Here is a 24,933-nt window from a genome sequence, read left to right on the forward strand (position 1 = left end):
CGGTTGAACACTACGCCCTTCGAGCGTCTACGCCTGCGCGCTGCTGCCGGCGCGCGACATCTGCGCTCCACGCGTCGCGATGTCATGCGCTACGAGTTTTCCTCTAAGCGTGAAACAGATTGTGCATATGTAAATAGCCATTACATTCATCTGTGTACATATGTAGTTAGTCCCCCTCTATCCTCTCCCTCTCTCCCTGTCTTGTACTCCTCCTTCACCCACTGATGGCCGCCGCTGTGTGTCAACTGCTTGAGCTAGACAGTTACAGTGGAGCCATCCGTACTAATTTTCCTGTTGCTTCCTTCCTTTTGCCCATATTTTGTCAAATAAACAACCACTTACGACTTTTGCACAGGTGCAACGGCAGCCACGCCGCGGTTCGGGGGGTGGAGCTAATTAAGGTGAATGCTTTAGATGCCTCATCAACCACAAAAATTTACTGTCGGCGGTGGCAGCGTCAATGCGAGTTATGCAAAAATCATAATCGCGCCATGACGTCACCATTTGCCATCAGCAAGGCGTCACTATGACGTCACCTAACGTGACGCAACACGACGACGTCATCGCATGTCATTGTCGCTTGGTGAAATGTGGGCCGATCCCGGATGTACTGAAAAAGCAGATGCGGGGATTAGTACATTGACTGAGAAGAAAGAAGAATAAGATGGCTTTCGCCTTCGAGTCGTCAACGCGAATGCATAAGGGACCCTATGCGTTTTAGACAGTATGCGCGAACTTTTTTTCTTAGGTGTGCGGTAGGCGACTATAAAAGCACAGCAGAGTATGCGTGAGCATTTGGCCACTTGCTCACCTGCGCACATAGGCGTGCGCACGAGGGGGGCGGGATGAGCGCCCCCCCCCCCTCCCTGCCACCAATCATCTAAAGCGGGCGCCAATTCTGCCCTGCTGATGTTGATTCTGCTGATGTTGCATTGAAAGAACTGTTTACTTCCTACCTTTACCCCGGAAAGTCATGGGCCAATGTCAGGCCTTTGTGAAAAACACGCCATTGCTTCATTTTTATGTTTGCATCCTTTGCGGAGCTTCTTTTCTTTCGGAATCAACGAGACCAGTGGGGGAGGAGGGGGGACGCGCGGCGGTGAAACTCGGCCCCTCCTAATGGAGAGCCCTGCGCACGCCTACGTCTCCACACGTAGGTCGCATTGCTTCAACAACCGAAACGACGACAGCAGGCGAGAAAGCAGAACGCAAGCAGCACCAAGGACGGCAGAAATGAGCCAGTGGCACATTGCTTTCACATACTTCCGCATATACTTCATACTTCGTGTCGTCGCCGTGGTTTTCGTTCAAGGTTACGTTCACATTAAATATACGTGGAAGTCTTTCGCCTTAATATTATGTGAAATGTGCCGCTCAATTGTTCGGAATTAGTCCAACGTTTATGAGCTTTCTCTAGGGGCTTTGTGTGAATCCCAAGCTCACAATGTTTTTCGATTTGTGTTTAGCAGACGCAGTACCAAAATCCACGCCGATTTGACGATGCATGTTCTTTCTGAGGAACGAGTAATGTCTACTTGTAAAGCAAGAATGGTATCATAATGCATTGATCTTACCAGGAGACCATCATCATCATCATCATCAGCCTGTCTACGCCCACTGCAGGGCAAAGGCCTCTCCCATGTTCCGCCAATCAACCCGTTCCTGTGCTTTCTGCTGCCACGGTATACCTGCAAACTTCTTAATCTCATCTACCCACCTAATTTTCTATCTCCCCCTCACGCGTTTGCCATCTCTTGGAATTCAGTCAGTTACCCTTAATGACCACCGGTCATCCTGCCGACGTGCTACGTGCCCGGCCCATATCCATTTCTTCTTGATTTCAACTATGATGTCCTTAACCCCCGTTTGTTCCCTGACCCACTCTGCTCTCTTCCTGTCTCTTAAGGTTACACCTATCATTTTCCTTTCCATCGCTCGCTGCGTCGCCCTCAGTTTAAGTTGAACCCTCTTTGTAAGTCTCCAGGTTTCTGTTCCGTAGGTAAGTACCGGTAAGATGCAGCTGTTATATACCTTCCTCTTGAGGGATAGTGGTAGATTACCATTCATGATTTGATAATGCTTGCCGAATGAGCCCCAACCCATCCTTATTCTTCTAGTTATTTCACTCTCATGGTTCGGCTCCGCGGTTACTACCTGTCCTAAGTAGACGTACTCCTTTACAACTTCCAGCGTCTCGCCACCTATCGCGAAGCGCTGTTCTCTGCCAAGATTGTTCCACATTACCTTAGTTTTATGCATATTAATTTTCAGACCTACTCTTCTACTTTCCGTATCCAGTTCAGTAATCATGAGCTGTAATTCGTCTCCCGCGTTACTCATCAATGCAATGTCATCAGCGAATCGTAGGTTACTGAGATATTCTCCATTAACTCTTATCCCTAACTCTTCCCAGTGTAGGGCCCTGAAAACCTCCTGTAAACACGCGGTGAATAACATTGGAGAGATCGTGTCTCCCTGCCGTACGCCCTTCTTTATTGGGATTCTGTCGCTTTCTTTATGGAGGACTATAGTGGCTGTGGATCCGCTGTAGATTTCTTCCATTATAGAGAAATGCGCGGTGATAGAGAAATGCGCGGAATACAACCAACCCCTATACATAGCCTTCATAGATTACGAGAAGGCATTTGATTCGGTGGAGACATCAGCAGTCATGCAGGCACTGCGGAATCAAGGCATCGACGAAACCAGGAGACCATATCTTGCATTAAATCTATCTTTTAAACCCACTCGTCATGGCAGCTTAGCACGTATGGTTTCGCGCTGCTAAGCTCGAGGGCGTGGGTTTGATTCCAGGTCAAGGCGGCCGTATTTCAATAGGGGCGAATTACGGAACACCGTGTGCTTAGATTTATGTGCACATTAAAGAATCCCAGGTTGTCGAAAGTAATTCCGAAATTCTCCAGTACGGCGTGCCCCATGACGATTTCGTGGTTTTAGCACGCAAAACGACCGCAGTTAATTACTAAATCTCTCTCTCTTTTTTTTTTACTTTTCTCTAGTATGCTTGGATGCGAAATTATTTTGCTATGCCTGAATTCCGAGTGATAAGAAATGAACATATTCGCGGGGAACCAGTTATTTCAATACGCCCTATTCATGAATGCCTTGTACATGGCGGGTTTGTCATTGTCTGGCATATGGGACGGTGTACCGCTTTTTCGGCTGTATTGTGGAGCTGTTCATTTTACTTTCAGTTATTTTGAGTATTTCTTCATACGATCCCTTATAGTCATGCCGTGGTTAAATATTCCGCTATAGGAAAAACAATCAAAATCGCGAACACGATACACAGTGCAGTACCTGGAATTTATTGATCGCTGTAGTTGATCCCTTCGCGCGGTAACATACTTTACATAGAGCAGTCGTTAACCATATTGCTTCATCCGGCGATCGTTGACTGCGCCGCCCCTATCATCCATCGCAGCATTTGTAGTTATCTTCACCTCCAGTATAGACGCGCCCGACATATCGAAGTTTTTTTGCTGCTTTTTATGATGCAGTTTTGTAACGTCAAATCGTTCAACCGCGCTTTTCACTCAGCAGGCATTTAAGCTGAGCGAGTGCCTTTGAGGAACTCTCTACAAAGCTGTATAGTATCGACGAGACCAGCGATAATACATAGGTTGCAGCTCTATCATACGGGCGGTTGCTCGAACATATGCTATATGGTACTCGTTTATTGTTACAAAACTCAGTGCAACAACAAACAAATCGGAAATACCCGGACAGCAGTGGATATAGCGTGACGCCAGCGTAAGATGCAAGTATCACCTGTACGCTTTAGGAAAACGACTCTTAGGTTGTGGTTAAGGTTCCCAGATTTGAACTGCGGGATCTTCAGTTCTACCCAATCAAGTTTCCTCTTCGAAAGCGTTGTTGACGTCATTCCATACAGTTCTCACAACGAACCGCGTCCAATAAATAAAGACCCACTCGTTCCTCCCAGCAAAACGTGCCTGAATGTCAAGGTCCGCACAATGACAACGCACGTTGTGAACGATTACCGGTCAAGCGACAAAGAAACAAAGAGCCCAGGCATCGCGGTTCTTATCTGCAGGTATGTCCGCCGTTAAGTTTTCTTTGGAATACCAAAGACAAGAAGAAAGAAATGAAAGACTCCGCAGGGGCGTCTGCGCAAGCAGGAGTTTGTAGCGAAAGGTTAGAAAGGATGTCTACAAAGACAGAGGCATACAATGAACAATTCCGCTTAGCATATCTGTAATACAGCATCATTATTTGCGTAATTAACTCCTGTCTCGTGCATCACTAGTCATCGCCATATTTTATTACCTGTGTCTTTTACACTTTTCCAGCGACTCATTCTAGGCCCATTTACAGCCCCATCACATCTACATCCCTGAATTTCTTGTTCTAGTTAGTTGCCACTAACTATTGTTGCTTTGGCGCTCTTTGGCCATGAGTGGTCCTCGCGCCATTAAAACCTATATATCAATCAATAAATCAATTCCGCTTGGCAGAACTGCAGGCTGCACTGAATTCCTGCAACAAATCTGCCCTAGGTTCTGATCATATTGTATACGATATGTTGAAACACTTACCCCAGGAAACACAAAAAACACTGCTGTCCTTGTACAATGCTATATGGTTTTCTGGTGAGATCCCTACTTCCTGGAAAGAGGCTATTGTGATCCCTATTGTGAAACAGGGCAAGGATCCATCCTCCGTCACAAGTTATCAGTGTTGTATGCGTTACCGAAAACAGTAACTAAATACGTTACTAGTTACGCTAAGGAAAAAGGAACGCGTTATCGTTGCCGTTACCAAAAAAAAAAAGGAACGGACGTTACTTCTGCCGTTACATCATAGTCAGAAATATTAATCAGTGTGTCCTCGCCTCAAGAACCTACAATAGGAACTTTATAAAACTCCTAGTCACATGTAACAATAAAGTTGCCGCCCAATCAAAAATTTTGCCTGAAATACTAATTACCGAGAATAATTTGCACAACTCTGCCGTACCTTCGCAGTACTATAGTGGCCTAAAGTTGCCTGCGCAGTTACGTGTGATGGCTTCTAACTCTGTGACACATGCGGAAGCTAGTTTTCAGAATGGGTCATTAAACTGAAAGTGATCGATTTCATCTACGCTCTACGCAATGAAATCATCACTGAACAAACCTGCAGTAATAATGACGGCGTGCTTCTACTACCAAAATAAATGCTCAAATTTTGTAGCAATAAAGGAATGCTTAAATGGCATAAATCTGAGGAAAAGTATTTGCGCACATAAACAAGTCCTTTTTTTATTTGACCTGTATAATCGCCGAAGATATGGCGACCGCGTATGTGAAAGTGTTCAAGGTCAGCCTCGCTTGCTCAGGAGTTCAATAACCAGGAACGTAGGCGCAGTCGCAAATAGGAAGAAGCAAAGCTAATTTTGAATACGAAGTCTATAAACAGTGCTAGAGTATTACAGGAACAGTTTCCTAATGTAACTACAAACCGCTGAATATAAGCAACCGCTGTGTTTCAAAGCTTTAATCGGACAGCTTGACTCGCTTATTAGCTAATACGTCCACACCTATGCTAAATGGTAGCTCAGCTGGACGGACGCACTATATGGTACTCCTGTATTCGCTTTAAGGAAAAGCTGGTGAACTCACGGCATGTTTTCCTTGAGTCCGCTCATCGCGAGGTCATGCGGCACCAAAGGTACCAAGACAGTCGGTCATTTTCAGTTGGCGATTACGTTCAGAAGGCATTTCCGAAGAAGTTATGATCCTTTGTGCTGGAGGTCACACCGAGTCTTCATGTCCGCAAGCCGAGCAGATCTCGACAGTCCGCTTTTTACGGTTACGAGGACCGCATTACGCTTCCCTTCGTCGACAATCAACGACAACTTGAACCTCGATAGCAAGGTAGCCGAAACTATAGCAGATCCATTTAATAAATTTCTGGAATTGGCTCCCAAGTGCAATTTAATTCCCCCGCACAAAAAAAGGACCCCGTGCGGGATCGCTTTGTCAACGCTTGGCGGACGGAGCAGTCCGCAGCAGCGACAAAATAACCTCCGGGCGAACTCTGAGAAACACGCTCCTACAAGACCGGTGAATCTGGTGTAAGACTGCTAGGATAACTGGAATGAAAAGTAATGAGTAACGTGACGCCTCACGTTAGCGAAAAATGGTTGCGAAAGTACGTTACCCGTTACAGTTCCAAAAATAGTAACGAGTACGTTACTAAGATACTGAAAAATGTAATGCGTTACCGGTAACGCCGTTAATTGTAACGCTTTACCGCCAAGACTGCAAGTTACAGACCTATCGCACTAACAAGTTGCATGTGCAAACTTTTCAAAAAAATAGTAAACCGCCGGCTAATACATTTCCTGGAATCAAACGAATTGCTTGACCCACACCAGTGTGGTTTTCGAGAGGGTTGATCCACCACTGACCATCTCCTATGTATTGGGCACGAATCCGTGAAGCTTTCGTACACAAGCAATTCTTTCTCTGTGTGTTCCTCGACATGAAAAAAGCGAACGACACAACTTGGCGGTTCGGAATACTTAGACATGTCCCATTTCGATGTACGAGGTAGAATGTTAGATATAATGGAGCTCCAAAAAAACGGCAGGAAATGGAAGATGGAAGCTTCCAATGAAAAAATCCGTAAACAAGGGGGTGTGTGCTCGAGCCGACGTTTCGACAAGTGGACTTCTCTTCTTCAAGGCTGGAACTGGTTCCGTGTCCGAGTGGGAAACCTGCTATCACAAACATTTGTTCAGGAAACAGGAGTACCGCAAGGTGGTGTCCTGAGCTGTAGACTTTTTATTGTTAAAAGGAATTCCATGCGTCTGTAGATCACGCAATATATTTTATTGCACGTATGTCGACGATGTACAGATTCGATTTAAATCGTACAACCTCGCGACGTGTGAGCGACACGTTCAGCTTGGTCTAAACAAGGTGTCCAAATGGGCTGACGATAATGGCTTAAGCCTTAATCCGCAAAAAAAATGTACATGTGTCCTTTTCTCGAGAAGGAGAGGCTTGCACCCCGATCCTGACAGACCTACAGGTTGAGCGTCTATCTGTAAAAACTGAGCATACATTTTAGGCCTAATCTTAGACACAAAGCTAATCTTTGTATCACGCATCAAATATTATAGAAACAAGTGTATGAAAACAATAAATATCTTGAAGGTCCTGTCACATACAACATGGGGCAGCAACAGAAAATGTCTCCAAAATCTCTACAAAAGTCTCATATGCACGCGCCTAGACTACGGAGCCATAAGTCGACCAATCTGCCACAACGAGTACATTGAAGATTCTGGATCCTGTCCATCATCTGGGCATTCGCCTTTCTACAGGTGCATTTCGCACAAGCCCCGTAGAAAGCTTTTATGTCGAGTCAAATGAGTGGTCACTCCACTTGCAGAGGACATACACGGCCTTCGTGTACTTTTTCAAAATTAGTGCAAATTGTGCACATCCCACATATCACACCATAAATAACTTGTCATGCTCTCGTCTTTTCCAAAGTCGTCCTGCAGTGAGAGAGATTTCTCACGGCGTATAAGTCTGGCGGGAGAAATGGGAGTCCCACTCCTTGAACACCGTCGATGGCTCCCGCAAAACAGGTCCCGCCCTGGCAGTGGGAAATTATAGACTATAGACTGTGATATCTCCTTTGTAGATGTCACAAAGCATGCCTCAGCTGCACATATCCAGATGTACTTCCTAGAGCTGCAGCATAAATACTCGTTATCAGAATTCTTTACAGATGCGTCAAAGTAGGATGCTGGAGTGTCTTACGCAGCGGTCGGCCCATCCTATTCCGACTCTGACGTTTTGCACCCGAACACAAGCATATTCACAGCTGAGGCGTGCGCGATAATGTCGGCTTTTAAACACATCCAGCAACTAAACATACCGAAAGCAGTAATATTCACAGACTCTAAGTGATCTGAATGCTCTAAAATTCTAAAAAAGCCCCGAAATGGTATTATCTTATCACTGTATTCCCTCTTGTGTACCATTTATGGGTCTAAACAGCATGTCCTTTTATGCTGGGTGCCAGGGCACCGTGATATTGAGGGCAAGGTGCAGGCTTACCAGCTCACTACGTGCGCTAATAAAAACACTGCCAAATCATCCATAGCTGTTCCGGTATTAGACATGATACCCTATATTCGTAAAAGGATCAGAATGCAGTGGCATCGTTTGTGGGATGCCCAGACCGACAACGAGCCTCATTTAATTAAGCCAACAATAGGCAACTGGCTACCCACTAAAACTCAAGAAGTGATGTCCGGTTCTGTCGACTTAGAATAGGACACACTTACGGAACACACAATTATCTCTTGACAGGGGGGAACCCCCGACCTGTAGCAGATGCGGCGGGGCACTTACTGTGCTTCACGTACTGCTACATTGTCGAGAGGCTGAGCCTGAAAGGGAAAAAAAAACATTTTTTCTAAAGTCTACCGGGAGCATGTCCGCCTTCACCACCCCGCATTTTTCTTGGATACAGAACCGATGTTTTATAGAAAATCAGTCCTCTGATTTTTAGACGACGTCGGTACTTTGGAAGTCATTTGCCTATAAGAATCGTAGTACATCCTCTGCAGGAGGATGCTGCTGCGAAAGCACTATGTTTTAAAGCACTCAACCTCCGGGCTCTTGCTCGCAAGGGTCATTGTGAGGTAACAGTGCCTACAATTGCTTCACCGTGTTAGTATACCTCAAGCATGGCACTGTTTTTAACCGATGGGATACATTTCACGTCACTTTGATTGTTTTACTAGTGCATGTATTTTACGCACATTTACGCGCAGGTTTTTAACGCCCTTATACAGCCACCTCACAATATCATCGACAGCGCACCGTACCATGTCCTGGCGGTCTATGGCCATCACATGCCCCTTGCGCCATTAATCACCACAAGTCATGATCATCCTCAAAGGAATGAAAGACAAAAACACTACAAGAAACCAACGTGATCGAGTCATCGATAGCAAGAGGAGATCTCCAGTTGGCTACCCTGCACATGATAAGATAATTATTTGTGAAAGAATAAAAGAGGAGAACAGTCTGCAGCGTCACTAACAGCCCCCTTCTGGCTATGGCAATGTCCAAATATTACGCAACAGTTTTGTCTATGATCAGCCATAATGCGTCGTTCAGTCCGGCTTATCTAACGACTCGCGTTGAAAGCTTTCGATGCCACCGCTGAAGGGTTTTTTTTCTGCAATAGGGCGGTTGTCGAGCTTTCCTACTGCGGATGAGAGGGCTGCTCTTTGGCATTTAAAAGGGGTGCACTCACCTAGGTGTGCAATTGTTTCTCCGCATCCGCATAGTTTACACAATGGCCACAGGGGAATTGAATACCGGTCATGCCCGTGTCATCGCCAACGGAGCCCAGGTCAGGCAAAACGGCAAGTTGTCTGAAATGCAGAAGTAGACCACTTATTCTTTGCGTGTGATCTCTGGTACTTATCTGTTTCGTTCCTAACCTATAAAGAGGCGCAAAATACTTTTTCGCCTATCTGCAAGAAGAGGTGCCGTAATGTCTAGGTGACTACTCTTGATTTTTATGCTGTACGGAGAAAGAAATGGTGGAAACTTCGGTTTTCTTGCGCACAGCACGACAGAAACAGATAAGCACCGAATATCACGCGCAAAAGGTAAGTCGATCCTTGTTGCAAGTAAGGCGATTAGACGCTTTTCACGGTGCGATACTGCCGCGACGCGCCGTCATTCAAGTTTCGTCACTTCCTCGTCACGGGTAGTTCCGGTCTGACGTAACAGAGCGGCCGCGTTTCCTGCGGGCCAGGTGCAATCACTGTCAATGTCTCTGTTAAAATTTCGTTATGAATATTTCAAATTATGTGCCAGTTTCGCGATTTCGAGGAAACGGGCCCGCGATAAATTGTGATGGCCTACAACTCTCCCTTATATACAACTGCCCTCAAGTGAATAATTTAAAGCTTAATTAATGACTTCTAGTTAATTCGTCACTTCAATGTAACTTTAGCTGTGGCTAAGTTGAGAGGTCGTGCGCGAGGGCGATAGGAGGAATACTGTCATAGTGTGTATATTAAAAATGTATATGGTTTTAAAAAATGCCACACATAATGGTATCATTCTTATTAATTTTTCCCCAGTTCATTACAAGGGAAATTAGGTGCTGGTGATATAGGCGCAAATCGTTCTGCGCAACAAAAGCTGCTGCGCACATAATCTTGAGCCGCCATCTTCGGTGATAGATAAGGCGAGGGTCGATTTCCTAGCCTGTTGTCAAACACTTATTTCTAAAGTTTCATTGTGCGAAACACAACTACGAAAGGGACTGCACTTTCAATGAAGCAAGGACTCTAAGTCGGGTTGTGGGAGGCGACTTCAACATAATGGATGTATAACGGAGCGGCGCGCTGAACGTGTACGGCCTATATCAAAAGAAAAGAAAGACACGCCTCCCGATGGGTAGATCGATGTGTTTTGGTGCTTTCGAATGCAAAGAATATATTGATCTGCCGGAAGTCGCGCGCATCGTCAATCGAGCCGTCTTTCGACATGCACCAAACAACGAGCGGCACAACGTTAGGAGCTTCGTCTCTGACGTCCAGTTCCTTTTTGTTTCGCCGTCTTTCTTACTTTCCTTTTTTTTTTAATCTTCCACCGAAAGTTACAGCCCATTGACTCCTTGAGCATTACACGTGGAGCAAACGATCGCACTACCATTGAATTTCGCAATTCCCCACAACGTAGGTCCACCATACAGCACGCATGTAAGGTGTCCGTACGGCACACAATTAAAATTCCACTTATAATGTCAGTTAAGTGAGTGTTTCACTGAACATTGCCTGGCCAGTAGCTGCACGCATCTCACTGGATTTACATTAGCGTACCTGTGCTGCAAGCATCGTGGCTATACGGCAGTATACGTTCGCGAGTTTGATTCCCGGCCATATATATATATAGGCCGCGTTTCGCTATGCGCAAAATGTGAAAACGCCGTATACTTAGACTGAGGTGCTCGTTAAATAGCGCCAGGTAGTCAAAATAATTCCGGCGCTTCCCAGTGCGGCGTTCCTCATAATCTGATGGAGCTTTTATAACGTAAGCGCCTCTGAAATAATATTTTTCAGCATCGACGTGTGAGGTTCTTAGTATAAATGACGTTGCTTTCTGTTGGATTTCGGTAAAGCATACCATCCTGAAAAAAATTCAGAGTTCCATTAGTGTTAGTCACTATATTGTGGTTACAAGAATGCAACGCATGCGACTGCGACTTTTCGGCATTTTAGCAGTAAAGACCACATTATGCTAATATTGTCCGGACGAATACAGAGTCTGGTGGGTTATTCAGATCAATAATGAATAATAATACCATGAAAGGTTTTTTTTTTTTATGGTGATCGATTCGTCCGCTCGGCGCAGTCATTAAATACATGGTGCAACATGACCGTCACTAGTTACTGCAGTAATATGTACTGTTCCGATGCCGAGAAACACAACTCGCGCAAACCAGTGACGCAAGCATCACCAAAAAGTGACTTCCAGACGCTGTGAGCGCAGAATTGACAAACTAAGGACTGATGCAAGAGATTTCAGCTAAGCTAGCTTGTTGACGTTCATGAGAGCGAAAGAGCACATGTGACGACGCATTGCTTTAAATATTTTGCGCGTGCCGTCGTCTGCTGTGTATATCCATAAATAGGGAAGTAATAGCAATGCAATGGTGGAGCTAAAAAAGGAAATTTTATTTTACCTTATCCTAAAATAGAACTAGAAGAAAGCGATCATTCTTCCTTTGCGATGGGATCCTCTCACAGGAACGGGTATTATGTGTACACTGCCCGTCTGATCTTGTGACTACGTAATTAGAATTTTTTTTAGCTGTGGCCTCTGATTACCCATTTTGAACATGCATTGTTTCTAGCAACGAGCGAAGAACCGTTTTGCACAGTTCAACGACGTCGCTTTTAGCGCGTTACAACAGCGTGGCTGCAAACGACCCAACGTTGCAGCAGGCGCCGGCAGAAAAAATAATAATAATAAACTTCATTATACAAATCAGAAGGCAAGAGCCTTTGTCCTAGATCCCCAGCACTAAATTACCACCGCTACCTCCACTCACCCCACGATGTGGTCAGGGCCATTCTTTCCTGACCGCGACCAAGCTGTTTCAATCAGCAGACTCTGCGAAAAAAACCGCACAGCGACAGCACACAAGAATGAGGCATACAGTCGGAATCACACTTGTCTAGAACAGCCGAAAGCATGGCTGTGGACGCTGGTGGCGTCCACAGCAGCTACCCCTCGTTAGCTACAAGCTTATGTTATTGCTTAAATTATAGCACAAGGACGTAGGATGCGGTATGACTATGCTTGGTATCATTATGTCGTTGCTCTCTGCATATTTTCGGGAAAAAAAATGGCAGCTGAAGCGGCCGACAGGCCGCTATATACAAGTGTGATTCCGATTCTACAACAGTTTGCTGCTCCTTATGAAATAACCAGCCCCAATGCGAACGCCTCTCAATGAATAATATTCAACGCGTGAACGTGAATGCACCTGTTCTATTGCAGCGTGTCGCGCACGTATGCTCTCTTTTTTGCCAAAAGTTTGCTAACCTTGAAACTCTGTGCTATCCTGTCGGGTTATTATGCCAACACAAAGCTGTGGCGCAACGTTGATAGTGACAAAAGGGAAGGGACGTTCTATGGCGTATGCATTCATTTCCCCTTTCGCAAAAGTATCCCTACATCGGCGCACCCGAATGTCAGGTCCGTGACAAAAAGGGTTAAAAATTTTCTCTGAAAGAAAACATTTTTCGAGAGCTTGAGGAGACCTCCTATTTATTTAGCAAGCTATTCACTGTATTACTCATATATTTAATGTTTCGATCTAAATGTAAGAGTTGAACGCGCTAGCGAAATCCGGCCCTTAGTGCGCACTTCAACCACTAAGTGCACACTTATTAATGTGTGTTCTTACACACACATGCACGCGCGCACAGGCACACGCGCGCGCGACGTGGTCAGTCCAGGAAAGCGGAGGTCAAACGCCAACAACGCCATGAAGATGCCTTGCTGAGAGCCAGGGAAGCTGAAATGAAGCGTCGTCGCCGTGATGTCGATCACAGGCGTCAACGACGCTACAATGACGCAGAACTTCGAGCTCGAGAAGCGGAGGCCAAGCGTCGGCGTCGCCAAGACAACCCTGACATGAGAGCGACTACTTGACATGAATGTCCCGCCGGCACTCATCGCTTAGCAAGGGCTCTGCTGTAGTCGCATGGCCTCCGAGATGGCAGGCGCGCGGCGCGTTTGCCATCTCGGAGGCTATAATGTTTGCTCTTTGTTGGATATGTTTTCCGCTAGATGGACATAGTTGTCCATTTTGGAGCTGTTTGTAATATTGTGTGTGTGTCTTTAGCATCAGGGCTGGGCAGAGATACTCAGAAAAGTATTCCAGAAGACAGATATCGAAATACATGAATTGGAAGCCAAAAATACAGATACTAAGATACATTTGCCTTTAACGTAACGGGATATTTCGGAGATACTTTTGCAATAAGACGAAAAAAGTATTCCGGAATACAGTTACAGCGATACAGATAGTGGAATACTTTTTTGAATGCGAAGCATTTCTTAGCGAACTTCTGCGAGTTTGAGCGTATCTATCTATCTATCTATCTATCTATCTATCTATCTATCTATCTATCTATCTATCTATCTATCTATCTATCTATCTATCTATCTATCTATCTATCTATCTATCTATCTAGCCGCCTACGACTTTGTGCTTTCCTGGCCGTTTCGTTAATCGGATGTATACCAAAATTGGTATGGAATAACATGAACGTATTACGAACATAAATGACAGGTCATAAGATGATAATCATGACATGCATGTCATGAACAGCATGATTTACATTCCACGACCTTGGGGCTCTTGCGGCCGTTTGGTTAATTTCATATATACCAAAACTGGTATGACGTGACAAGAATTCATGGCGAACATAATGACAGGTCCTAATGCGCAAATCATGACACGCATGTCATGTGCGGCATGATTTACATGACATGGTCTCGGGGCGCTCGCGGCCGTTTAAATGAATGGATATATACGAAAACTGGTATGACAAGACATTTCGACATGACGAATATAACTGACACGTGGTAACATGAAAATCATGACATGCGTGTCATGCACGCCATGATTTACATGCCACGCTCACGACGCACTCGCGGCCGTTTTGCTAGGTTGATATACACCAAAATTGGTATTGCGCGACGAGACTGTATGACAAACGTAAATTAGAGGCAGTAACATAAAAATCATGACACGCGTGTCATGCACGACATAATTTACATGCCACGCTCATGACGCACTCGCGGCCGTTTCGCTAGATTGATATGAACCAAAATTGGTATTGCGCGATGTGACTGTATCAAGAACATGAATAACAGGTGGTAACATGAAAACCATGACATGCATGTCATGATTTACATGCCACGCTCATGGTGCATTCGCGGACGTTTCATTGGATTGATATACGCTAAAATTGGTATTGCGTGACGCGCCTGTATGACGTACGTAAATGAGAGGTGGTAACATGAAAATCGTGACAGGCAAGTCATGTGCGACATGATTTACATGCCACGCTCATGATGCGCTCGCGGCCGTTTAGCTCGCTTGATATACACCAAAATTGGTATTGCGCAACGTGACTGTATGCCGAACATAAATGACACGTCCTAACATGCGAATTATGTTATGCATGTCATGTACGGTATGATTTACGTGACACTGTTAAGGTGCGCTTCCCGCCGTTTAGATAACTTGATATACACCAAAATTGGTATGGCATGACAGGAGTGCCTGATGAACATAAATGACCGGTCATGCAGTGTATACACCAGAATATACGCTTCACTGGCCTGGTGTATATCACGTTGTGCATGCACGCGTGCATGGCAAACATGCTAGATGCTATGGCATGAATGATTTCATTTGGCTCAAAAATAAACAAAGCGATGTATGCAGCTCTTTGCTGGTTGCTTCGCATTAAATCGATTCCCACAATGCGTGGGATCTGCCGGATTTTTTATTTCAAGGATGCTCATACTACGCAAAGACACCTATTAGTGCAGCATAATGTTGTAATTAAAGTTACAGCGCATCGAAACGTTCAGTTCATTTATTTATTTATTACAGTACCCTCAGCGCCAATAAGACATTGGAGGGGAGGGGGGGCGGACAAAGTACATAATTAGTAATAATGACATAATTACAAGTACCAATTCCAATAAAAATACACTATTTCACAGCACCAGTAACAAGGATTGGACACCGAAATCGACATACTTGGCGAACAAACTAAGCTATGCTAGAAATAGCACACTTTAAGCAAATCACTCGAATCACTAATGAACACCTGTGAATTGAGAAAAAGCACACATTTATTTTGAAGATCTCCTTAGCTGAGAAGGTTGCTGTGCGAGCATCTGAAATAGGCTGTCTTCTAACAGCGTCGGTTCAGCCTCAGCACAAGACTCACGAAAGAAAAAAAGTCTGTCTACCGCTGAAGGCGAGCACAAATTCGTGTTATAGTGAATAAATACCGCCTTCATAGCCGGATTGCCCTGCAGCGTGGCGATATCTCTTCTCGGGTCATCTAGGTACCGAAACATGTCCGCCCTCACTACAGTTGTTCTGACTGTTCAGAATCCGAAGTCGGTCCCCATCTTCGGAATCCTCAGCCGTCTGACCCTGTCGGCTTCAATGAAGCTTTCACCACCACCGACGCTACCAGCACCCATTTCAAAAAGCCGCAACAGGCGAAGTCGGCTCCGGCGGTGGTGGAGCCTGCTACCACAAAAGACCGTTTCACGCATGTAATCAATTAGGAACGCACCCTGACATTGGAGAGGTGGCTGAAAGCACTTCAAAGATAGCCATCTTCTAGTCACTTCCGCCGCGACTACGGGAACTGCTTTTGGAAGTGCCGCCGCTTTGAAAACTGAACGCACGCGAAGCATTGCAAAGCCTGTTCCAAGGGGGTATACGCGTGGGGGGTCGCGAAGTAATGGCTTGCCAGCCGAAAAAAATTAGGCGTGCTGCACTGACCTTGAGAGACAGCGACTTTCGTCGGCAGAGGCCGACAACACTGCCCCCACGATTCTGCCGTCTGCGGCGTCGCGCGCTTTACCACATGCACCATTCTGTGCTTGAGGGGAAACCATCGCCGCCCTATCTGTCGGCGACCGGCGGCGCGCCTTTGCTTGTCTTGGCACAAAAAAGAAAAAAAAAACGTCATTCCCCCATTGGAGACACGTGCGTATTTTTAGCAGCAACATTACACCGTACAAGCCACAACGTGATATACAAATTTTTCTTTTCTTAGATTCTCTCCTTCACTTTCACACTTTTTCTGTTGATCCTGTACGATCCACTCAACGGTATTACACAAACTGTATTCGTATAAATGGCCGTCGATTTCTTTCTCCAAGTCATTTTTTGCTGATTTCTCACCTACCGAAATCCGGTACGCGCGCCCGTGCTTTGCTGATCAACGCAGGCGCCATTAATTTGAAAGAGCTGGTTTGTCTTATACAGGCAAAATTTTGAGGGCTATTGCGCAATAATGATTAGGAGCGTCGGGCTGTTGGGCTGGGATACAAACGTTCGATCTCATCATCGACCTCACCACATTAACGCTCCACCCCTACCTGCAGAGATTTAGGCACAGCATTGCCTTTGCACTTTTGAAAAGCCCGCTTTTGTGTGCGTGTTTTAGTGCGTACGCGCGGGAGTGAGTATTTCATGCAGTGCAGTACAGAGTGTCGACAGAATGGCGCGTGCTGAATCTTCATCGCATGGATGCCCAAGGTTGCAACATAAATTTCAACATTAAAGAGCACTGTGCTCAGACCATTGTGCCTTATGCGTCACTTTCGACGGTGCAGGTAGGCGACGAGATCCTGTCGGTGAACGAGCACGACCTGAGCGAGCTGACGCACGACGAGGCCGCCGACGTGCTACAGCACGCGCCGCGCATGATACTGCGCGTGCGCCGTTTGGGGAAGGTGCCCTGCGACCCCGCCCTGCTAGCTGACGGTGACGAGGACGACGATCGAACTCGGAGAAGTGTCCAGGACTGCAGGTTGGTGGAGAGGGAAACAAAGTGCGCTTGGCTAGACTTGGGATATAGTAAGGTCGTTCTTGACAACCTCGCTAAGTCTGCCACTACTCGTTAGCTCTATGGCGATAAAATTCAGGCAGCTTGCACTATTGGTGCAACGCTGGACTAACGTGGAGCTGGTGGCCAACCTAGCCTCTTCCGGATTAATCCGGAATAAGTCAGATAAGCGTAATCCAGGTTAATCCGGATTAGCTAAATCAGGCCTGGCTTAACCGCCACCTGGCTAGACGAAGTAGACTTAATCAGTATTAGCTTAATCCGGATTAGGTTGGCTGGATTAGCCGAGTATTTATGGTTAATTAATAAGCCTTAATTAGACTGAACTTAATTAGACTGAACTAAACTAGGCTTGCCTTCAGTAGGCTTGAAAGAGCTTAACTTGGCTCAACTAGGCTAAACTAAGCATAACTTGGCCATGCTCAACTTATCTTAATTAGACTTATTTTAATTATTCTTAGCTTAGTTCGGATTTATCATGCTTAACTTCGCATAATAATGCCCTACTAAATTTAACTTGCCTTCACGCGGCAATGGTATACCTGGGCTGAGTTTTCTGTTCACACAAAACGCACTAACGAAAAGCTTAACAGCTTCGCTGTAAAAGTAAGTGCAGCACTTAGGCTTACAGCGCTAGCGGGCAGGTTGCAAAACAAACTGCGATGCGACACTACCGATGTTCATGGATCTTTGTGTAGGTGCGGAAGGCCTGAATCCCAGAAGGCCATTAAGCATTGTGCGCCGGTCATCGTGCAACTTTTCTATCCAGTAATTAATGTCGGCAGTCTTATGTGTGCTTGCTTTCTTTAGCAGGGGTGCAACATACTTTTGTTTCATGAGCGCTAAATGTAATCAAACGAGGTTTCTTGCGAACTTAGCACTAGTTTGTGAGTACCCTACTTATAAGTGCTGAGTAGAGTGAAAAGCTGGGCAGTTCTTTTTAGGAACAGAAACTTGCCTTCACCTCCTGCACCTCCCGCACAAAAAAAATATATGGGAAAGGCTTCTACCTAAAATCTTCCTATTCGTGTCACGATGTTTGCACAGCAGTCGAAGGCAAATCTTACGCATGGTGAAGAACGTGAGCCCACTAAGGACTTCAGCTGCTTACGCCACGCTACTTTTTGAAGTTCACGCGAGCAAGATGGTGACAGGCGCTGCACAATGTGGAACCCAGGGAAAACAAAAACGAAAAAAAACATTCGACACGGTTTAAGATTTGAGAAAGAGAAAAAGAGGTAGCTCGGGAACAATGGCGTGATAACATTCTCTACTGCCTAATCGTCCATAGAGAAACAGAAGGGGCAGTCACAGTACCATGACCAGTATTTGGGGGCATGCGCATGTTACACCATCTCTCGCCGGTGGCAGCGGCAGCCTGCTGTAACTGAACGGAAAATATGCTAAAAGAAAAAAAACATAGATAATGAAAAAAATATTTATCACGAAGGACGCCCGGTTCTATACAGCAGAGATTCATTGGAGCATTCTGGTGAAATTACAGTCCCGCACTACAAATCATGTGGCTTCCTAGAATATTTAATATTTTACAATTTCCCCCCATGTGTTTTTAATGGGCGATGTTGAACTGTTCTGGAAAACCACGCGCTTTGTAGTGCGACAGTGCAATTTTACCAGAATGTTCCAGTGGGTCTGTGCGGTATAGAAACGGGATTCCTTTTCGAAAACTAGCTTTTTCGTCATATATGATTTCTTTCGGCTATTTCACCGAGAGATGACGCTAGGTGCACGTGCCGTGATCTACCTGTCATAAACACATATGCATCATTATAAGCACCCCACCAGAGATACCTTTTTAACACCCTATTACTCATGCTCATACTGAAATAACTCTAAATGACTAAACATTCAACACTGTCTTCATGCAATCTCAATCTGTTTTGAAGTTTTTGCCACATTTTTCTTTATATTCTTGGCATGTAGGCTACAACACCTTTTTTCTTCTTCAACGCGCCCGAGCTTTCCCATCACGCTTCGGCAATGCAAATTTACAACTAAAAAAAGTGCTAGTTTTACATTTCCCGGAAACTTTTCAAATTCATTTCAATTTATCAATGCCTGTGATGTTTGAAGATAATTTTAATGAAATTTCAAATAAACAAGCGCGCTCAGCAGTTCGGTCTGATCACAGCGGAAAGAAATGCGATAGTCTTATCGAAACGACTACACAGGCAACATGTGACTGGCAGCGCCGGTGCTACGAATATTTTGGGCAAGGAGGCATCACGTCACGAGGAAAAAGAAAGTAATCACCCGGAATCCCAATAAATTCATGCCTGGGAGAGGCGCTTCGGGGGGCGATCAGTTATGCATCAGTCATGCGTCTAACGAATTTTTTTTTTCTAATTTTCGATCGCCAGCTTTGCATACAGCACGATATTATTATTTTTAGATAATAAAATTATCATACTGTAGCTACAGACGATGCAAAAAGTGCTACTCGTTACCATTTGAGCGGCCGCATTTGTTGTCCCGGATTGGTAAGTTAGTATGCGGTCTACTGCTACTTTCACAAGGCTTACACTTTTATTAGTATCTTAATTAGTGTAACTAGTTGAAGCCCCGCGATATCATCACGTTCGATCATAGTATAGATTATCATTTTTATTTAGGTTTAATAAGGTGTAATGCGCAGTCAGTGGCTATCCCAAGGTAAAAGACGGAATGCCTTGTAGTATTAGAGGAAGTCTCCTGTCCTTGTCCATTTCCCTCTGCCCTGTTCTTTTCGTCAGGAAGTTCGAAAAATGCCAATGACGATACCACCAATTGGGTCATTCCACGCCAAACGTCCCAGCCATTTACCCGACCATCTCAAATGTGCTCGAAAAAATTGTGCTCATTTAGTGCATTGAAAATAGTGAATTGTTAGAATATTTCGTAGCGAAAAAATATTTTTGGTCCCGTGGCAGTCTTCCGAAACTCGCAGAATGTCGTCGGAGTGTGGTTTGTCAGAAAAATTAATCTGAGAGTGTCGTTCTTTATTTGAATGCCAAATTTGGTTTACATATTAAGCAAAGGTGTATGCGTAAGGTATTTGAAGATCAGCAATATAAGTGCAATTTTTCCGCTATATATGCCCGCAGAAATTTCCTCATAATTTTCTATGTTTGCATTTTAGTTTCTTTATAATATTGCACTATATATGAATACCTGAGTAATGAATACTTACTCTAGAGAAGGTATATTTTGTGTTAAACTAAATTTTACGACAAAAATCACATGTTTGAGAAAATCATAAATTTGATCCACATTGAGACGCAGTTTACACCGCGTGGTGCTCCAATTAAAAGTGAGCTTAAAACCTCAATCGAAAGCAAATAAAAGTCTGTCTTATATGGCAGGTTTTACCATTACAATCTTTCTTTTCAGGAAGAAAATAATTTTTGGAGTTCCTCATTGACGGCAATGGGGAACTTTTTTAAGGAAGCGGCCGTAAGACAAAATGGGAATATAGCCGTCAACGGGGAACTTCACAAAAAGTTGCTTCCTCAAAACAAAAGTTGTAATGACAGAACTTGTCATGTTTGACGAACTATTTTTTTTTTTTTTTTGGCGCAATGCTCCCCACTAGCTGTTTCCTTCCTCCATGCCGGGAATCGGACCGTCATTAACGTGTCTAGCGGCGCAACACTGCACTTCTTACAGGCAACAGCAACGGTCGGCGATGTGTTCATATCCAGGCAACAATGAAATGTGGAGAATCCCGGCAGCAGCGGCCGCATTTTCGATGGAGGCGAACATGTTTGAGGCCCCCGTACATAGAATTAGGTACACGTTAAAGAACCCCAGGTGGTCGAAATTTACGGAGCCCTCCACTTCGGCGTCCCTCATAATCGTGTCGTGGTTTTGGAAGTTAAAGCCCAACAATTGCTAATTATGAAATGTGGCAACGGAGAACAACAGGTCACCTCTGTAAAGGATAAGATTGCTGCATCAGAAACGGCTGATCGCTGACAAGCTCACGATCGACAGAGCATCAATTACCGTAAAACGGTGCTTACAAATACGAATGTGACTGGCGCACCTTTAGGGTCACATATCCGTGCACTCGCGGTCGCCGTTTTCTTCTCTTCTTTTTTCTTTTTTTTCTTTTTTTTTTTTTCGGTCACACCTACAACGCCAGTAAGTGAGGCAAAGCAAGCGTCGCTTGAAAAAAGTAATTTGTGAGCTTAGATCGGGCTTCTTCGCAATATGACTGGCTATGTGGGAAAGTCCTGCTTGTTTTTAACGCGGATAATATCAAGTGGAAGGTGATACCATCTGAAACGTGACAAGCTCAGATGTACACTAATCTCCGAGTTTTTTCGAAATGCCGTAGCTCGTTATGATAATTTTAATAACGTGTGTTTTTGCAGTCATAATTAGGAAATGGCTGTTTTACGTCCAAGCAGGACTAAGGCCTTCAGCAGCTATGCAATTTGAACATGACGAATTACAAGGGACGATTGAGGCTTGGAGTTCACGAAGAGAAACCGTAGACAGGGAATGTCGCTAGAGCGAACGTTTCGACACGAGGACTTGTCTTCTTCGCCTTGAGGAAGAGAAGAACCTTTGCCGAAACATCCGCTCCAGCGATATTCCTTGTACGATGATTTTTCATAACAGCAGCAATGCATCATTATCTTTCTCCAGTTCCAATATTTAGAATATTAGAACCCTTTTCACCGTTTGTTTAGGATTTGCATTTTGTTTAACATTTCTGCGCATGAACTTCCTGGCCAATGATGACAGGGTGTTTATGCGTATTTATGTGTCATCGGAAATGCGGGGTGTGTTGTATCAGAGTCCATTAGCAGACTATTGTTTTCAAGGCCCGGTGATTGGATGGACTCGAGAGACGAAGGACCGGTAGGACGATAATCGATAATCGTAACCCTGCTTCCTTGTGTTTGCGTTTGCGAAAAGTTTGCGGTCGCTGCTTTGCTATCTAGAATGATGTACTTGAAACTGATATAGCGCGCACGCCATTCCTGACCTGGAAATACGGGGACCGTGGCGGTAAAGGTAGGAAAGGCGCAAGATGGATGGCGTTTATTGTTGTGTGACAGAAAAACGCCCCCAAAAGGTTCAACTGTTTTGCGAGGTGTGCGTCTCTTTTAGGTATTCGGCGTATGGTCTCTAGACTCTTCGCGACGTTGATGGAGTGAGGAGAATGGCTTGAAGCACTATATTTGGCAACGTAACTTTCTTGCTGATGTGCTGCAGCCAAGGCCATACAACGTTCAAACGTCTATCGCAACACGTGGAGCTGCAAACCAATATTTGCGGCTTGCAGTTTGCTAAGAGAACGACGCGGTTGTGGCGGCTGGTGGTAAAATGCGCGACAGGAGCTTCGCTAGCCTTTCACTCCGAGCCATCGTTTTCGCTTGGTACCTGTCGCCAGTTGCGATAAGCGCAAACTTTTCATTCTAGACCTATTAGAAGAGTCCAATGAATCTGCGCGCGAGCTAATACTTCGTGTGGTACTTTTCGCAATTTCGCACATGCCTCTGATACACCGAAAATTTGAACACTGAGCATGTACACCTTGAAAACGAATTGATGGGAAGCTTTCTCTGTACGCATAAAACAAAATCAATCGGAGATTGTGCTCTTTCATTGACTCTTCAGGAGGAGATAATTCTTTTTTATATATCTATTCCTTCTGTTGGATTCATCGCTAAAATACTCCTGAGCTGCCAAAGAGAAGAGAGAACATTGATACAGTTGTTAGCATTGTGTTCTGTGGTCGACCATGAAGAGACACACAATATCGTAAATTTTGTTGTAAAATTGTGGTACAGGATGCCCTGATAGCTCGATATCGGTATTTATATTACCGTGGGCACACAATTTGAATTCCTGAATAAATGTGAAATTGAGATTTCTATCACAATTTCAAAACAACTTTCTGGCTACAGCAATTAGTAAAAAATGTCAGGGTTGTAAATTTTATCCCGCAGTATATGAACATTCGTTTTTTTTAGAAATAATTGGTGGTCCTGCCATTAAAAAAAGGGAAATTGTTCGTTTCTCTAATCATAGTATTACGTTGTGCGTTGTCTTCACTGCATTATCTATCGTAATGCGGTGAAGACAGTTTACAGAGAAGTTTCATCTCCCGAGTACTTCATACCATGGTTTGATGCAAAAACAAAGTAAACACCAGCCGCCTCTACACTAGGTTAACATCAAATTTCAATGCGTCTCAACAATGCAGCAAATTGTGTAGTGTTGTCCTGTGAAAGCGAAATTTTACATCTTTAGGTGTTTCACAATGCCTTACTTTGATGTGCAAAAATTATTTGGCTGTCGTTGGACGCATTACTAAACAGAATTAAGAATGTAAACAAAATTTTGTGGAAACACAGTCCTCGAACCGAGACATTGTGGCGTGAATTCCGTGAATTTTGTGGAGCAGATTGAAGATCATCGCTTCAACGCTTTTTGCATTGGCTCGCAATGTGCTCATATTGGAGTGCCACAGTAAGCATAGGTGACAGATCCTCCTTTTCCCCCTCCCCCCCCCCCCCCCGATCTTCCTGCCTTGTGTTGATAATAATCACAGCATCAACTGAAAAACACCTCATTTCAGCTTAACAATTTATCTTTTGGGACTTACGAGTACCCCTTTAACAATGATCGGCAACTGCTCCCGTCAAGTAAATATCCAATAGATATCGGAAAATGCCAAAGACGTTTGTTATTTTCCCATGGCGCAGTACACCCAAGAGCGTAAGTGTAGGTGCTGCTACACTATGCTTCTCAATAACGAAAAAAAAACATATAATTAAAAAAAAATACCTGCAGACTTTTGCAATCTCGTACACTGCCAACCTAGGTGGGACAGTTCACGGGCTTTCCGAACCTGGCTTTTGCCGACGCCCCTTGGGTGGGCACTCTCGCCAACCTAGCCAGTAAATACTTTCGCGTTATAAGTCTGTGCAGTAACACAAGGGGCAGCGCTTTGCTGCTCGAGTACCGAGCTGCATGCCTGAGGATAAAAACACACCAGTGCAAATATCCACAACAAAATAAAGCATGTGACCATTGCAAGAAATACAAAAATCACAGCATATCCACGGAGTGAATGATGATGAGTGGGCGAAGCTGCGGAGGTTCATCGGTAAACCGTGAATCTTCCGTGAATTCTGCCCAGTACATCATCACCGACGTGAGATCGGGCGCGTTTATACTAAAGGTTCGATGAGAGTTATGACGACTTGCAGCTCACTTTAATTTTACATGTTCGCTGTGAATTTTCATTGTTTAGAAAACCATTGCTTTAGAAAACATCTAGCGTCTTTCGTTAAGCAGCTGGCGTCTTTTCGTTTGGCTTTAGAAACATCTGGCGTTCTTTCGTTTTGCTTTTACAAAACATCTGGCGTCTTTCGTTGGTTTATTTCATCAATCAACGGCGTTTTGAACAAAATTTTTATTGTTTAATCACGCACAGGAGAAATCTCACCAGGCACTACCTTGGAGGTAAACAATCGCTGCTAATGGGAATGAGAGACAGAAGAAGTCGGCTTTTAGCTAACACTTACACTTCTACTTCTACTAACGTTTCCTACTGGAACATGCCAATGGCTGCTAATGGGGAATGAGAGACAGAAGAATTCGGCTTTTAGTTAACGCGCACGCTGCGAATTTTTTATTGTTCAACAACGCACAGGAAAAATCTCCCACCGGCACCACCTTGGAGGTCAAAGCGTAAGACTAGTTACGCACTA

The 24,933-nt window shown here is 44.6% G+C and overlaps 1 protein-coding gene across 1 annotated transcript in view; it reads left to right on the forward strand.

Moving 5' to 3' along the window:
- The window catches only part of LOC119392996 (whirlin), a 328,938-nt gene that overhangs the window by 27,067 nt on the left and 276,938 nt on the right, over window positions 1-24,933 (forward strand). The window contains exon 4 of the mRNA XM_037659871.2: window positions 16,968-17,164. Coding sequence (XP_037515799.1) covers window positions 16,968-17,164 — 197 coding nt within the window. The remainder of the gene's footprint in view (window positions 1-16,967; window positions 17,165-24,933) is intronic.

Source organism: Rhipicephalus sanguineus, chromosome 1 (genome assembly GCF_013339695.2).
Source record: "Rhipicephalus sanguineus isolate Rsan-2018 chromosome 1, BIME_Rsan_1.4, whole genome shotgun sequence".
NCBI lineage: Eukaryota > Metazoa > Arthropoda > Arachnida > Ixodida > Ixodidae > Rhipicephalus > Rhipicephalus sanguineus.